The sequence below is a fragment of the Haplochromis burtoni genome, unplaced genomic scaffold, assembly GCF_018398535.1.
Source record: "Haplochromis burtoni strain Fernald_Lab_line unplaced genomic scaffold, NCSU_Asbu1 Contig_93, whole genome shotgun sequence".
Classification (NCBI taxonomy): domain Eukaryota; kingdom Metazoa; phylum Chordata; class Actinopteri; order Cichliformes; family Cichlidae; genus Haplochromis; species Haplochromis burtoni.
Genome location: NW_024582454.1, coordinates 196,395 through 211,508, shown reverse-complemented (window position 1 = coordinate 211,508; position 15,114 = coordinate 196,395). Strand labels below are relative to the sequence as shown.

Sequence of the window (15,114 nt, the reverse complement as noted above, 5' to 3'; positions counted from 1 at the left end):
CTGATCATTACTGTGTTTTCTTTGAAAGTAAAATCTCAGCCCACACAAATATATCAACAGACAGTGATCACAAAACGGTGTATAACTGAACACAGTAGTGCAATCTTTAACCAGGTCTTCCCATTAACACCTGACCTGTCCAGAGGGTCAGTCAATGAGCTCGTCAATAGCTTCAATGCTAACATGTTAAATGTAATGGACACTATTGCTCCCATTAAGGTGAAGGTTATCTCTGGAAGGAAAAAGTCTCCATGGAGAAACTCCACACTGGTGAAAAATGAAAAAAGAGAGTGTAGGAAAGCTGAGCGCAGATGGAGAAAAACAAACCTCCAGGTTCACTATGACATCTATAAAGAGAAACTTCACAATTATAATTTACAACTGAGGAGTGCAAGGAGGTCCTACTTCTCTGACATCATCACTAAAAACAGCCATAATGCTCGGGTCTTATTTTCTACAGTTGACAGGCTAACAAACCCTCCTGTGTCAGTGGCAGCTGAACTTCATTCAACCATGGCCTGCAATGACTTTGCCAAATTCTTCACAGAAAAAATCCAAAAGATTAGACAAGCAATTGGTACATCAACAGCAGATCCAGGATATGTACTGTGTCCACCGAAAAACTGTTTAAACACCATGAAACAGTTTCACCCTATTAACAGCAAAGACCTGGAGGACATCTTAGGTCAACTGAACTCCTCCTCCTGCTGTTTAGATGTCCTGCCAACAAGTTTTTTCAAAAAGGTCTCAAAGACTTTAGAGTCAGACCTGTTACAGATCGTCAACTTTTCTTTAATGTCAGGTGTGTTTCCAGAACCACTAAAAACTGCTGTAATCAAACCTATACTGAAAAAGGACAATCTTGACAAGACACAAATAACTACGCCTGATCCCCATCTAAGGTTTTAGACAGAACCACAGCACTGAAACCGCTCTGACCAAAGTGTTTAATGACATATGTCTGAATACAGACAGTGGAAAAATGTCAGTCTTAGTTTTACTGGATCTCAGTGCAGCATTTGATACAGTTGACCACAACATATTACTCAAACGACTGGAGAACTGGGCAGGTCTTTCAGGAACTGTACTAAACTGGTTCAAAACATACTTAGAAAACAGGAAATACTTTGTATCAATAGGTAACTTCACATCTGAGCAGACAAGTATCACATGTGGAGTTCCCCAAGGTTCCATCTTGGGACCCCTTCTGTTTAACATTTACATGCTCCCACTGGCACAGATTATAAAGAACAACAAAATAAACTATCACAGCTATGCAGATGACACACAAATATATATCACAATGTCACCAGGAGACCGAGGCCCTGTACATGCATTGAGGAAATTAATGACTGGTTGTGCCACAATTTTCTCCAGCTAAACAAAAACAAAACTGAAGTAATAGTCTTTGGTGCCAAAGAAAAACGATTACAGGTCACCAGAGAACTTCAATCTATACACCTAAAAACCACAAACCAGGGAGAAATTTGGGTGTAGTGATGGATGCAGACTGTTTTTCTAAACTTAGAAAACACAAGTCAGCTTACTATCACCTCAAGAATATTTCAAGGATAAAAGATCTGATGTCTCAACAGGACCTGGAAAAACTAGTCCATGCATTCATCTTTAGTAGGCTTGATTACTGTAACAGCATCTTTACAGGTCTACCTAAAAAATCAGTCAGACAACTACAGCTCATTCAGAACTCTGCTGCTCGAGTCCTCACTAAGACCAAAAAAGTGGACCACATCAGTCCAGCTCTGAGGTCTTTACACTGGCTGCCTGTCCGTCAGAGGATAGACTTTAAAGTTCTGATGCTGGTCTATAAAGCTCTGAATGGTTTAGGACCAAAATACATCAGTGACCTCCTGACCCAGTATGAACCTTCCAGATCCCTCATGTTATCTGGATCCAGTCTTTTATCAGTTCCCAGAGTCAGAACCAGACATGGAGAAGCTGCATTCAGCTTTTATGCTCCATATATCTGGAACAAACTCCCAGAAAGCCTCAGATCAGCTGAAACACTCAGTTTATTTAAATCCAGGTTGAAGACTCACCGGTTCTCAGCTGTATTTGAATAAAGCAGCAAATCCACACTTTTAAGCTTAAATTTTTTAAAACATACTCGTTTTTTTTTTCCATTTTAAATCATACTTTTTATTTGTTTCTGTTTTTTTATGTCTCTGTAAAGGACTTTGAATCACCTTGCTGTTGAATTTGTTGTATATAAATAAACTTGCCTTGCCTTTGACAAAGTTCCAGCTGGGATAACCACATTTATTCAGGGCCTTATTGATGTGATGTTCTTCTGTTTTCCAGGCCGCTGTCTCTGTGGGGATGGTGTTCGCTCTATGTTGTAGTGTCCTAATAAAACCCAGTTTATGCTCCAGTGGGAGATGACAGTCAAACCTTAAATACTGATCCATATGTGTAGGTTTACGGTACACATCAGCTTTTAGATGTCCCCCATTACTGATGGAGATCTCACAATCTAACCTGCCACTTTTCTTATCTTTCCTGGTTTTTTGATGTGTTGGTCCACCAAGTTAATGTGATCTGTGAATTGTGGTACATCCTGAGATTTGATTATCACACAGGTGTCATCCACATACCTGAACCCATGACTTGGTGGTGTTCCAGGGTAGGATAGCAAAGCCCTCTTTTCCACTTCTTCCATGTACAAATTAGCAACGATGGGTGAAACTGGGGAGCCCATGGCACACCTGTGTTTCTGACGTTAGTACTGACCCTTGTATGTGAAGTAGGTGGAATTAAGACACAGTTCCAAAGCAAACACACTTGGTTGATGCTGAGATTGGTCTTGTTGCTGAGGTTGGGGTCATCCTGTAATCTCTTACGAACTATCTCTAACCCTTCCATGACTGGAACGCAAGTGAAGAGAGATGTAACATTGTACAAGACCATTGTCTCATCTGCCTCCATAATGACATCTCTCACCATCTTAACAAATTCTAAGGTGTTCTGGATGTGGTGTTCAGAGCTGTCTACCAACGGGTTGAGGATCGAAGCCAGAAACTTTGAGATGTTATAGGTGACCGAGTTGATCATACTGACAATCGGTCTTAAAGGTGCACCCTGTTTAATGGTAAAATGGTAAATGGCCTGTATTTGTATAGCGCTTTACTAGTCCCTATGGATCCCAAAGCGCTTTACACTACATTCAGTCATCCACCCATTCACACACACATTCACACACTGGTGATGGCAAGCTACATTGTAGGCACAGTTGCCCTGGGGCGCACTGACAGAGGTGACGCTGCCGGACACTGGCGCCACCAGGACCTCTGACCACCACCAGTAGGGAACGGGTGAAATGTCTTGCCCAAGGACACAACAACCGAGACTGTCGGAGCCAGGGCTTGGACCGGCAACCTTCCGATTACAAGACGAACTGCCAACTCTTGAACCATGATTGCCTCTGTTTATGTATCTTTGGTAAACCATACAGACATGATGTAGATTTCCCTGGGTATAGCCTATGGTATATACCCAGCCTATGGTATATACCCAGTCAATGTCATTTTTCAATGACATTGACTTGTTCTATCTGCTTCAGACAGTAGCTGTGTCCCAAAACCTAGGCCGCATCCTTCGGAGGACCCGGGCTTCACAGTCTACGTGGGCCGGGTCCTTCGAAGGCTGAGTAGGCCGGAAGTGTGAGGCTGTGAAGTGGGACAGTATTGCCTTCAGATTTGCATCACCAGCTGTCTCGGACTCTCGGTGGATTTTAATAAACTCAGCCATCTGCTCCTTGCTATCTACAATATAACAGGACACTGCCATAAATTCTCAACCATCTCACACTTCTGTTTAATCAGTTTTCTGTTTGACGTTTATTCAGCTGTGTGAAAACCCCAGAGGAACCTACCCAATGGATTAATAAAGTTTTATTTAATCTAATCTAATCTAATAACTTTGATCTCAGCCAAACCGATTTACTCTGGAACAAATAAAACACTGAAAAAAAGCGAAATAATAACATTTCTAAGTTATCCGAGTGACTTATATATGATGTTTAACCTGAGTAGTGAAAGCTGGAAGTCCGCTGTTTTCGCCGGCTTGAGTGACTGTTGAACCCCCCTGCTAGCTATCGAGCGGGTGGGTAACAGACGTCCCCGAAAACGTCAGAGCACTTTTGCAAATATGTGATGTCTTGATAAACCAAGCAGATATTTGAAGTTTACACGGTTACTTTCTCGTCTGAAAATATATTTAAAATTTTATTTTGTGACCCAGAAAGATTAATAATAGTAATATTAAAATTAGTAGCGGCCGCCATTGTTAGAAAATGGAATTGGCTGGGCCATGCTATGAATTCTGGGATATGGTGGGCCATCCTTCAAATCTGGGGAAAAGGAGGACGCATGTGTCTACCGGATTCGGAGGAGTCGACGAATTGGGACAGCCTTTGTCGCGTCGCTGTGACGTAATCGGCCTTCAAATGCGGCCACAGGAGGATGCAGCCTACGTTTTGGGACATAGCTAGTCTATCACCCTCTTCCTGTAACCACTTCCTGGGTCTTGTTTCAGGGGCTCATAAGTATTTTTGTCACTGAGCAGTGAAACTTTTTTCTCAATATAGTCTTTTTGGTTTAACAAAACCATGTGCCTACCCTTGTCTACCGGAAGGATGATAATGTTATTGTCATTACTAAGTGATGTGAGTGCCTTCCTCTCCTCCATACTTACGTTGGATACTGGGGGCTTTGCATTGGTGAGACAGGCAGAAAACTTTGTCTGTAGTTGCTCTGCTTCCATGTCTGCAATGTTGGTGTTTCAAATTGTTGTTTCTGTAGCTGTGATCAGTTCCAGTTGCATCACAGCAAAGTTCAACCCTTTTGCAAGAATGTTTTCTCTGCTTGGGTGAGCTGTCTGTCAGACATATTTTTCACCCACTGGTCCACATCCTCATTGTGGCATCCTTCTTCTCCTCTGGCCACTGAGGACACTGTGTTTGTATCTTCCTGTGGTTTCTGACGCACAACAAGTAAGTCAAACTTCCTTCGTTGCCTGGTCTTAGACTTCTCATGCTGTGCTACACGAGTCTTCTCAATGAATCCAAACACCTTTTTGAGAATATTCTCATCTAGAAGCATTGCAAGTCTCTGTTGGATCCACTCCACTTTAAATTTTAGCAAGTCAATGGTAAAATCTGAGCAGCTGGTGCTGTGCCTTATGTAGGCTTTTGGTTGCTCGGTGGCCCTTAACTGAAGAGCTCATTTGCAAACTTTTAGGAGTAACCTTGTTTATGTCTGCATCTGAGGCTGAATCTCAGGTTTTTCCTGTAGTCAGCCATCTTACGTGTTGTTTGCTCATACTGACGTAAAAGCTTTAGCCAGTCCTTGCCAAAGTGGGTTGAAATGGCTTGATGCATGCTAAGTCATCCAGGTATGGAAATCCCAAAAGGTTGATTCTGTTTATCTGGACATAGCGTTTTCAGTGGGAGACACGTTTCATCAGTCATCCAAGTGACTTCATCAGTCACTTTGATCAGTGGTTGTTGATCAATGGTCATGACAATTTGCATATTTATGATCAAGGAACTGACTTCATATCCCATTGTTCATTCAGTGGGCTAGTTTCAGTTATTGTGCAAATGTACTCTTTATAAGATTGGGGAAACCTGGAGTCAAGCCATAGTGGCAGATGCACCATTGCCTCGACATCTTTCTTTGTTGACTTTCAGCTGCATTGTTATATCAACACCCCCCCATTGTGCTGGTGATCCACCGACAGGTAGCTGGTGATACGCTGTGCTGGGAGAGTTTGAAGGAGAGAAGTTCAGGCACAGTGGTATTAAATGCCAAACTAAAGTCCACAAACAGGACCCTGGCACAAGTTCCCTGGGCGGTCAAGATGTTGCAGGATGTAATGCAGTCCCATGTTCACCGCATCATCCACCGACCTGTTTGCCTGGTAGGCAAACTCTTTCAGCTTCTGGGAGTAGATCCTTTTAGCCGCTTTGATTTCCCTGGTCAGTGTGCTCCTGGCTTGCTCTTACAGGGCCCTGTAACCGCTTCTGTAGGCGTCCTCCTTGGCCTTGGTTCCTGCTTTGCTGCGTTAGTCCACTTCTTCACAGTTTTGACTATAGACTTGGCACGTTTTAGTTATTGCCTATAAACTGGAATAAGATGGACCAGGCAGTGATCAGAATGTCCCAAAGCTGCCTGGGGGACAGAGCAATAGGCATCTTTTAATGTAGTGTAACAGTGGTCCAGTGTCATGTTGTCCCTGGTGGGGCAGTCTATATGCTGTCTATATTTAGGAAGTTCGTGGTTTAGATTTGCTCTGTTAAAATCCCCAAGGACAATTGTAAAGGAATTGGGGGATTTTCTTTCCAGGGTGGTAATCTGGTCAGCCAGCTCGCACAGTGCGTTGTTCGGGTTGGCCTGAGGAGGGATGTAAACTCCAACAAGCATGAAGGAAGAAAACTCCTACGGTGAATAAAGTGGTTTGCAGTTGATGAAAAAAGTTTTCAGGTTTGGGCCGGAGTATTTCTGTAACACTGTGACAGCAGTACACCAACCTTCGTTAATCTAGAAGCAGACTTCACCACCCCTTGTTTTCCCTGAGAGCTCCGTTTTGCGGTCTGCCCGGTGAAGTTGGAAGCCTGGCACATTTGAGACAGGTTTCAGTAAAGCACAGGGCAGCAGAGCGTGCAAAGTCCTTGTTAGCCCGGTTTAAAAGCAGTAATTCCTCCACTTTGTTTGGAAGAGAGCAGAGATTCGCAAGATGAATGGAGGGGAGTGCCGTGCGGAATGCCAACGTGATTTCACCAGTGCACCAGCGCGGGTCCTCAGTCTGCGTCTCCTTCGAGCGCCACAGAGAGCTGCTGTGCCTTGACTAAAATCTCCAAAAAACTTTCCAGGTTTATGAAAAAAGGATAAAAACTATTTTGAGATGACTGTCTGATGTTTAGCAGTTGATCTCTGGAAAAAAAAAGTGATGTGGTCTGAGTGACCAAATGTACGGAATATAAACAAAACCAAGGAAAGTGCAAGAGAGCGCAGTACCAAGGCTGCCATCTGTGGTGCCACTTTGATTCAGACCATGTTGTTTTTAGCAATGTGAGATATGAACTTATTAACAGTCTTGAATTTTTTATTATATTTGGAAAATGTTGTGGTTTGAGGAAAGATAAATAATATTTCAGATTTTAAAACCTCTCTCTGACGACTTCCTGATGAGTCAAGAGTTAAAGCTCACTTTGTGTTCTCCCAGGATCCTGTGATAGAAAATACATGAACAGTCAATTACCAGCAGCTGTTGCTTTGTAATACTTTAAGGCTGACACAGCACCTCCAGACATAATATTTTGAGTGTCAGGGATAAGTTCACCTGCAATCTGCAATCTTTCAAATCTCTATTAAAATCACTGACAGCTACAATTTTATTATACCAAGAGGCTGTTTGCTTGGACTAAATCTTTGCCTGTCACATAAGGATTGCTGTTACCACGCCTACTTACACTAAATTTCAAAGCTGCTATGTTAATTATCTCCAGTCTGACAGGCAGCAACTTGTCCAGCTAAGTACCAACAGCTGAAAATGCACAAAGTAATCATCAGTAGATGAGACTGCAGACTAATGCCAGAATGTAATTTAATCTCAATACTCAATTATTTCAAATAAATACAGAAAACCAATTACAAACAGATGGTCTTTGACAGGTAAAATGAGGATTAGTCATCAGTGGTAATTTCCCAAATGAAAGGAAGTGAACTATCAGCTTCCACATTATTGTCATATTTTTAACTCTTGCACTGAAAAACTAAATTTAATGTGAAAGAACTGTTGAGGTACAGAGATCCTTAATGCAATCGACCATGTAACATCAGTGGTACCAATTCTCCAACCCACACACTGAAGGAGTGAGCAGGGTTCACTGCTCAAAGAATACTAAAATTAGCTTTTCATCAATGCAGGATAGTAAATAATTATTGAAGTATGCCTCAGATATACTGCAGTTTCACAAGGTTCCCCTCTGTTATGCATCAAAAGGCCATACAAGGTGTTTCAAAAGCCAAGCGGGAGAGTTGGTGTTGTGAAACATGTTTCTTTAACCAATGTGAAGCAGTTTGTTAAGCAATGCTGCAGAATAGCTGTCAAACCAATAGTTTGTGGCGTAAAGAATGTACAGGTGTGGTTTCATTCATTTAACCAAGAATTTTACATGCCAATAAAAACTAATAATTGCAGCATTGTTAAAAGCTACTTAAGTGTATAACAATGTTTTTATGTTTATATATATATATATATATATAACACCCAGCACGCCCCTGTTTATCCTTCAAGCTCGGGTCCTCTACCAGAGGCCTGGGAGCTTGAGGGTCCTGCGCAGTATCTTAGCTGTTCCCAGGACTGCGCTCTTCTGGACAGAGATCTCCGATGTTGTTCCCGGGATCTGCTGGAGCCACTCGCCTAGCTTGGGAGTCACCGCACCTAGTGCTCCGATTACCACGGGGACCACCGTTACCTTCACCCTCCACATCCTCTCGAGCTCTTCTCTGAGCCCTTGGTATTTCTCCAGCTTCTCATGTTCCTTCTTCCTGATATTGCTGTCCTTAATGCTCTCTGGACGCTATGGTAATGCATAAATATTTCTTTCAAAATAAGATACACAACTACAACACGGGAAAAGACCCAGGGAAACCAAGTTAACGATAAAAACCTTGGAAACCAGTACCCCGGTACCGCTGCTCTATTGAACTTGACTGCATGCTCAGGTGGCAATTCAGCGATTTGATTCATGTTACAGCAGCTCATGAGTAAATGAAAATGGTGCAATAAAAGTATTTTTAGAAGTAAAATTTTCCAAACATTAACATTTACTTAAATTTACTGGAGTAGAGTTAGGGGTTGCCACTTCAGCATGCAGGGTTAACTCTGGTTTTTCTGTTCTGAAAAAGGCCTTTTTCAGGGAACACAAAATGGTTAACAATTTAAAGCTGTTCTGCAGCAATTGTGGTTGACCAAGCCTTAAAAGCTGGTGCTACTAATTCCTACAGGTGTTTCAAATTGCCTGGATTACTCTGCCTGGATAAAAGTAGTGTTGGAACACACCTTGGTACCATATGTTCGTGAGCACCAGTAGAACAGTATTGTACTGCAGAAAGTAGTGTGATGCTACAAAAATGGTGAGAAAAAGGCAATTAACAATGGAAGAAAGAAAGACCCTCATAACATTAAAAAATTTAGGTATTTCTTCCACAGAAATTGCAAAGAAAGTCAAGGTGTCACTGAGTAGAGTTTCCTTCACAATCAAAAGCACTCAGAAACTGGGGCAAACTGTGACAGGTCTGGCAGACCCAAAGCCACAGTTGAATCAGAGGACAGGTTTCTGAGAGTTAACGGCTTACGTGATAGGCGGCTCACAGGACAACCATTTCAAGCACAGCCTTGATAGTGGTCGTGGTAAGTAAGTCTCAGTTTCAACTGTGAAGAGAAGACTTTGAGCTGCAGGTTTGACAGGACGAGTTGCAGCAAGAAAGCCATTGCTAAGATGTCAGAATAAGACAAAGAGGCTTGCCTGGGCCATGAAACACTGTCATTGGACTACTGAAGACTAGAAGAAGGTATTATGGACCGATGAATCATAATTTGAAATCTTCGGTTCACCACGCAGGATCTTTGAATGCCATCGAGTATCAAAGGGATGGTTCCACAGTGTTGGCATCAACTTTCAAACATGGAGGAAGAAGTTTGATGGTCTGGGGCTGTTTTGCTAAATCCAAGGTCGGTGACTTGTACAGTGTGAGAGGCACCCTGAATCCTACCTTAGTTATGTTGTAATAGGTGTAGGCTGCTGGGGGATTCCCATCATGCACTGAGTATTTCTTCTTTAGTCACCTTTCTCACTATCTATGTGTTAATAGACCTTTCTGCATTGAATCTTACTTGCTACTAATCTCTGACTCTCTTCCACAGCTCATCTTTTGTCCTCTCTTCCTTCTCTCACACCAACCGGTTGCAGCAGGTGGCCCCGCCCCTCCCTGAGCCTGGTTTTGCCGGAGGTTTCTTCCTGTTAAAAGGAGTTTTTCCTTCCCACTGTCGCCAAAGTGCTTACTCATAGGGGGTCATATGATTGTTGGGGTTTTCTCAATATATATTATTGTAGGGTTTACCTTACCATATAAAGTACTCTGAGGCGACTGTTGTTGTAATTTGGCGCTGTATAAATAAAATTCAATTGAATTGAATATAATCAAACTAATCAACGTTAGTTAATTTAAGTACAACGTTACAACTGAATGCTAGTGGACTCAGAAGTGGGCTTGGAAATCTGGAAACAGCAGGTTAGCGTTTGACAGGCTACAAATATTGATTAAAAAACATTGATCACGTGGTTTTACAGTATTGCTCTTAATATTTTATAAAAGCAGAAGCATCTACATCTAAGTTCTCTATTGACAGTGTTCTCTCTTTCAAGATACTTTTATCATAAGAACATTATGCCTTAATTTTTTATATGTTTTTAAACAAAAAGAAAAATTAAAGATAGTAAAATAAAGTTAAAAGACTATTTAAAACTGTCTTTCAGCCAGTCTTGTTAAAATCATGAATAGTATTGTTTTCACAATGACCCTGGAGGGAGAATCTAACTCTTTAGAGATGCTTGGACTTGCTGAAGCAGTGAAGGCATGCAGAGCAAAGTGAGGCCTAAGGCCAATACACCCCCCACCCACCCCCACCCCGTGTTTTTCCCCAAACATCCCCAAGTGGCATTTTTAGCATCTGCATAAGAGGCCTGCACTTTTAAAAGTGATACAAACGCAAAAATCTCTGAGCTGAGATGCTTGACAGCTGTCATTCTAGATAAACTAAGTGACACAGTAGCTTGGCAAAGGCAAGATGGTTAATTCTTTCTCAAAAACCTGAAATGTTCCCACAATGTTTCCCCATACCGCTGTCACGCTGTCAAAAGTCAAGCTGGTGCTATCAGTGCTTGTTTTAACTTGGTTACACAGACCTTGTCAGGGCTTAACGAGGCTACACAGAAAGTTTGTTTACATGCCATGATTAAAAAACAAAGGTGCTTTTGCTTCGTAGTTAGATGTTTGAATTGTTTGTATTCTATATTCTATATCTATTTTACAAGTGAGTTTTGGTCTATGTAAGTCCCGTTGGTCTAACAGTGCAATAACAGCTGGTGACTCACCCCCTCATGCAATAAGGAGGAGCTACAAACTGGGGGCAGAGCAGCAGTACAAAAGAGATGCCTACTGTACCTGCACACTGACTTACTTCCAGATTTAACTGGAACTGGTACTGACTTTCGCCTGAAAGGACATAAAGTAGCAATGACTCAAGGACTGAAAGAAGAAACCTAAAGTTTTAAAAAGGACCAAAACTAAAGACACCGAGGAAACCTGTTTGACAGGATTTTTTCTGTTTTGATTGCAGGATGGAACTCGATCTTTGAAGTGATTTCCTCTTCACTTTAGAGACAATGCTTTGCTCTATGTTTCCAGGGTAGAATCTGTTTCTGTTTTCAAGCTTGGAATTAATATTTGCTGACCCCCAGGCCATTTGTTTTTTGACTGCTAAAATGGAAAGCACCAATGGAACTGAACAACCTCTTGAAGACGATGAAGCTGCCGAGATACAAGTGTACAAGTTCTATGCAGCCGCAATAATTGTGATTTTTATCTTGGCTTTGCCTCTGAATGCATCTGTCATCCACCTCTTTATTTTCAAGCTAAGGTTTTGGAAATCCAGCACAAATAATATCTTCCTCTTCAACCTGGTTTTGGCTGACATCCTCCTGCTGATCTGCTTGCCCATAAAGGCCTATACCTTCATCCAGGGAGTTAGAAATAGTAACAATGACGCTGTCTGCAAAGCCATGCTTTTCATGTTGTTTTTAAACCGTGGAGCTAGCATCGCCTTCCTAACAGCGACTTCCATCCATCGGTATTTTCATGTGGTGCACCCTGGTCGAAAAAGTCCCCTAAAAGCGCTTAAGAAGTCTCCACAGATCTCTGTCCTCATCTGGGTGCTGCTTCTGCCTCTCACCATCCCCACCATGCTCAAAAACTTTGACTGCTCTTACAGCCTCATTAAAGAAAATGCTACCGTGATCAAGGTAATGCTTACTTGTTTCATGCCTTATTCTCTCTTACTGTAGACAACACGTGCATAAATTAAGGTCATTGTGTCTTAATACTTATAACAGTTTAATAAGAGTTTAATTTTGTTTTAAATCTAGGAATCCTCCACAGCAGTCATGCAAAGTGATTTTTAAACAGAGGTTAGACTACTGACATTCCCTTTTATTTTTATCCCCCTATCTAAGGATGTGGTGGATGGCATCAGAGAGACTGTAATCTTTACTCAGATCCTGATCCCGTTTGTCATCCTGCTCTACTGCACTGTGCGCATCGTCAACCGACTCAGGAAAAAAACAGTCGGGGATAGGACCAAGCTGAAGAGAGCGGTATTTCTGGTCACTGCTGTCATGGTGCTCTTTTCATTCTGTTTCCTCCCCTGCACCATAGCCAGGATGGTTCTGCTTATCATTCGGGTCAAAGATATGCCTGATTACATCGAGCACAAAGCTGTAGTGGCCTTTGATGGCCTCATGGTCCTCTCCTACATAGACTGTCTGCTCGACCCACTTGTCTACTGCTTCTCTAGCACCAAGTTCAAAGCACTTTATCTATCCAATTACTTCCCATTTTTAGTAAAAGAAACTCCACAGGTCAGCTCAACAGGAAAGTCAAACAGAACTACAAATGTTACTGTCATTTCATGTTTATGAAAACAAAGAAGGGAGAGTTCCCATACAGAGTGTGGTTTCACTCTATAGTAGCCGCAGGTTGAAAAAATGGTTCAATGGTTAAAATGTGTTATGAGGACAAGGCATATAAATATTTGAATTCCTACTTTCTTAAGATTTTCAAATATACAGAAGTAAAAAATGAAAAAATATATTAGTTTATCAGCCCTATGGATATAGCACAGGGGTCAAAATTTGAAATTTCTCTAAGAGAATGCCTCCCAGCCAAAGTATGCACATCTGTTCTTCTGTCAAATTATACCAACACAGCTTTTATCTAAGCCACAACAGTGAAACAAGTTTTTGTTTTTCACACCATCTGTTAGATAACATTTAGGGGATCCTCAGTCTGCAGGTGATTAATACGTCATTTTAAAAGTACATACAGGGAAATTATCATGACATGATCATTTCCAGCTCATAACAGTTCAATATAATAATAATTTTTTATATTCATATTTATTTTGTCTTATACTGGGCCATGTAGCAGACATTCAGGTTATCCACAGTCAGAAGTAAGTCTCGCTCTCAGTCATGTGTCTTCTGTTTGGCCTCACATCATCAAATGGTGGAATGGGAAGGATCTACACAATTTTAGGCAGGTGGCTTTAACATTGTTGGTTGTCGGTACTGAACTGTTTGTGATGTGTGAAAAGAGATATGTATATATATTCATCCTGATTTTATTTCTAGTAAATGGATTACGGTATGTTGGGAACACCTTGATGATACCACCTTGAAAGCTCTGCTCACAAAGTGCCACGCCCACAAACGACTCTTACAATGTAAAACATGAGTCATACACTCAACCTGAACTAATCTTCACCCTGACTTAGTCCCAGAAATCCCAGCATTTCTATATAAGTCACATGGGTGAAATTACTCACCTTAATGACACCATCAGTAGATGTAGCGCGCCGAGTGAGGGTATGTCTGGTGTAACTGTCTGTCAGTAAATAGACACCTCCCTGATTTAAGTAGTCAATAAGCTGGAATCTGGTGAGTCTATGCTCCCTGCTTTCATCTACAATTTAAATCGTCTGTGGGTTAACAATGAGTCACTGCAAGGTACAAACACTTATGCACTTATTTGGAATAGCAGTATTTGTTATAGTTCTTTGTCGTAAGAAAATAATGAATAACTACAAGTGTAATAACTGAGTTAAATAAGTCTTTTGAGTTATGGGTAAAAAACAAACTGAGGACATTGATACATAAGCTAAGGCAAAAATGTAAATAATAAGGAGACAGAGTTAGAAGCAATAAATATTAGCACCCTGCAGTGATTACTTTGTTTACTTGTCTGAAAGTTGTGTAAATGTGACATTTTGAAAATATTATTTGTTTATCTGTGACCCTAATGAATTCAGCTGCAAAGTCAATATGCTTCATTCTTGTGTTACCATATCATTCAATCTGCATTTTACATTTAAAAAGTACATTTAGAAATCCACACTAAAAAAATGGCCTTTTGATGGATGACTACACACTCTGGACATAAAGAAAAGAGTAAAAGAGTAGGAGGGAGTCCTTACCTTCCTTGAAAGGAATCTTTGCAGAGTCCTTATTATTTATTTCTGGCCTTTTGAACCAGATGGTTAAAAAACATTATTACCACCCTGCTAGCTTTCCTTTTGGGGCTGCCATTATTTGAGTTTTTTGGTATGCAGGAAAAAACAACAACATAATTCTCCCCATCAGCACAAATATGAATACAACCGTGCCTTTTTTGTGGATAAGAATTACATTATATTATTCAGACTTAAATCACTTCACAAAAAGTGACACTTATTGTTTTCTTAGAAATTCCGAATGTTTTCATACCCTAGATATATTGTAGCAGTAAATTAAGTTGTGAAAAAGACTAACACAAGTTGGCATTTTATATTTTTGTTTGCATGAGGCATTTTGTAAATATTTTGTGTATTTTTACTTCTGCACCATGTTAATCTTCATTTTCTGCTGATGGCACATCAGAAATTTTGGTGTACATGCATATGTGGATATATGTTAATATATTTGCATACAACAGCTAATTAAATTAACAAAAAGAAAACATTTCCATGATGTTCAGATGTGGGTGAAAACACATTCAGGCCAAAATACAGCTCCTCTATGGGGTTATGAGTGAATGTCACTGTTGTGACAAGTGGCTCTATTAATTAATTAATGAGGTAAAAAGTGTCAAAAAATTGCTGGTTCCACTCTTAACGGAGAGCTAAAAGCCTTTCAGTGTATATTTGTGACTGAAAATGATGGCACGGATGGAAAACTTCTGGAAGCCTTTAGTAACCACAAAAGACGACTGTAATGTA

At 40.9% G+C, this 15,114-nt stretch overlaps 1 protein-coding gene across 1 annotated transcript; it reads left to right on the top strand.

Annotated features, from left to right (window-relative positions):
• The first annotated feature begins 11,195 nt into the window (after window positions 1-11,195).
• Window positions 11,196-15,108, top strand: gpr31 (G protein-coupled receptor 31). The gene is made up of 2 exons (XM_005948430.2): window positions 11,196-12,106; window positions 12,317-15,108. Exons 1-2 carry the CDS (start codon window positions 11,570-11,572, stop codon window positions 12,779-12,781), a joined length of 1,002 nt encoding a protein of 333 aa, XP_005948492.1. The 5' UTR covers window positions 11,196-11,569; the 3' UTR covers window positions 12,782-15,108.
• The last annotated feature ends 6 nt before the right edge of the window (window positions 15,109-15,114 follow it).

What these genes read in the sequence shown, in the direction of transcription:
- gpr31 (XM_005948430.2), top strand. Translation starts at nt 11,570, where the DNA reads ATGGAAAGCACCAATGGAACTGAACAACCTCTTGAAGACGATGAAGCT. An exon ending in AAAATGCTACCGTGATCAAG is followed by an intron (nt 12,107 to 12,316) that starts GTAATGCTTACT and finishes CCCCTATCTAAG; the next exon opens with GATGTGGTGGATGGCATCAG.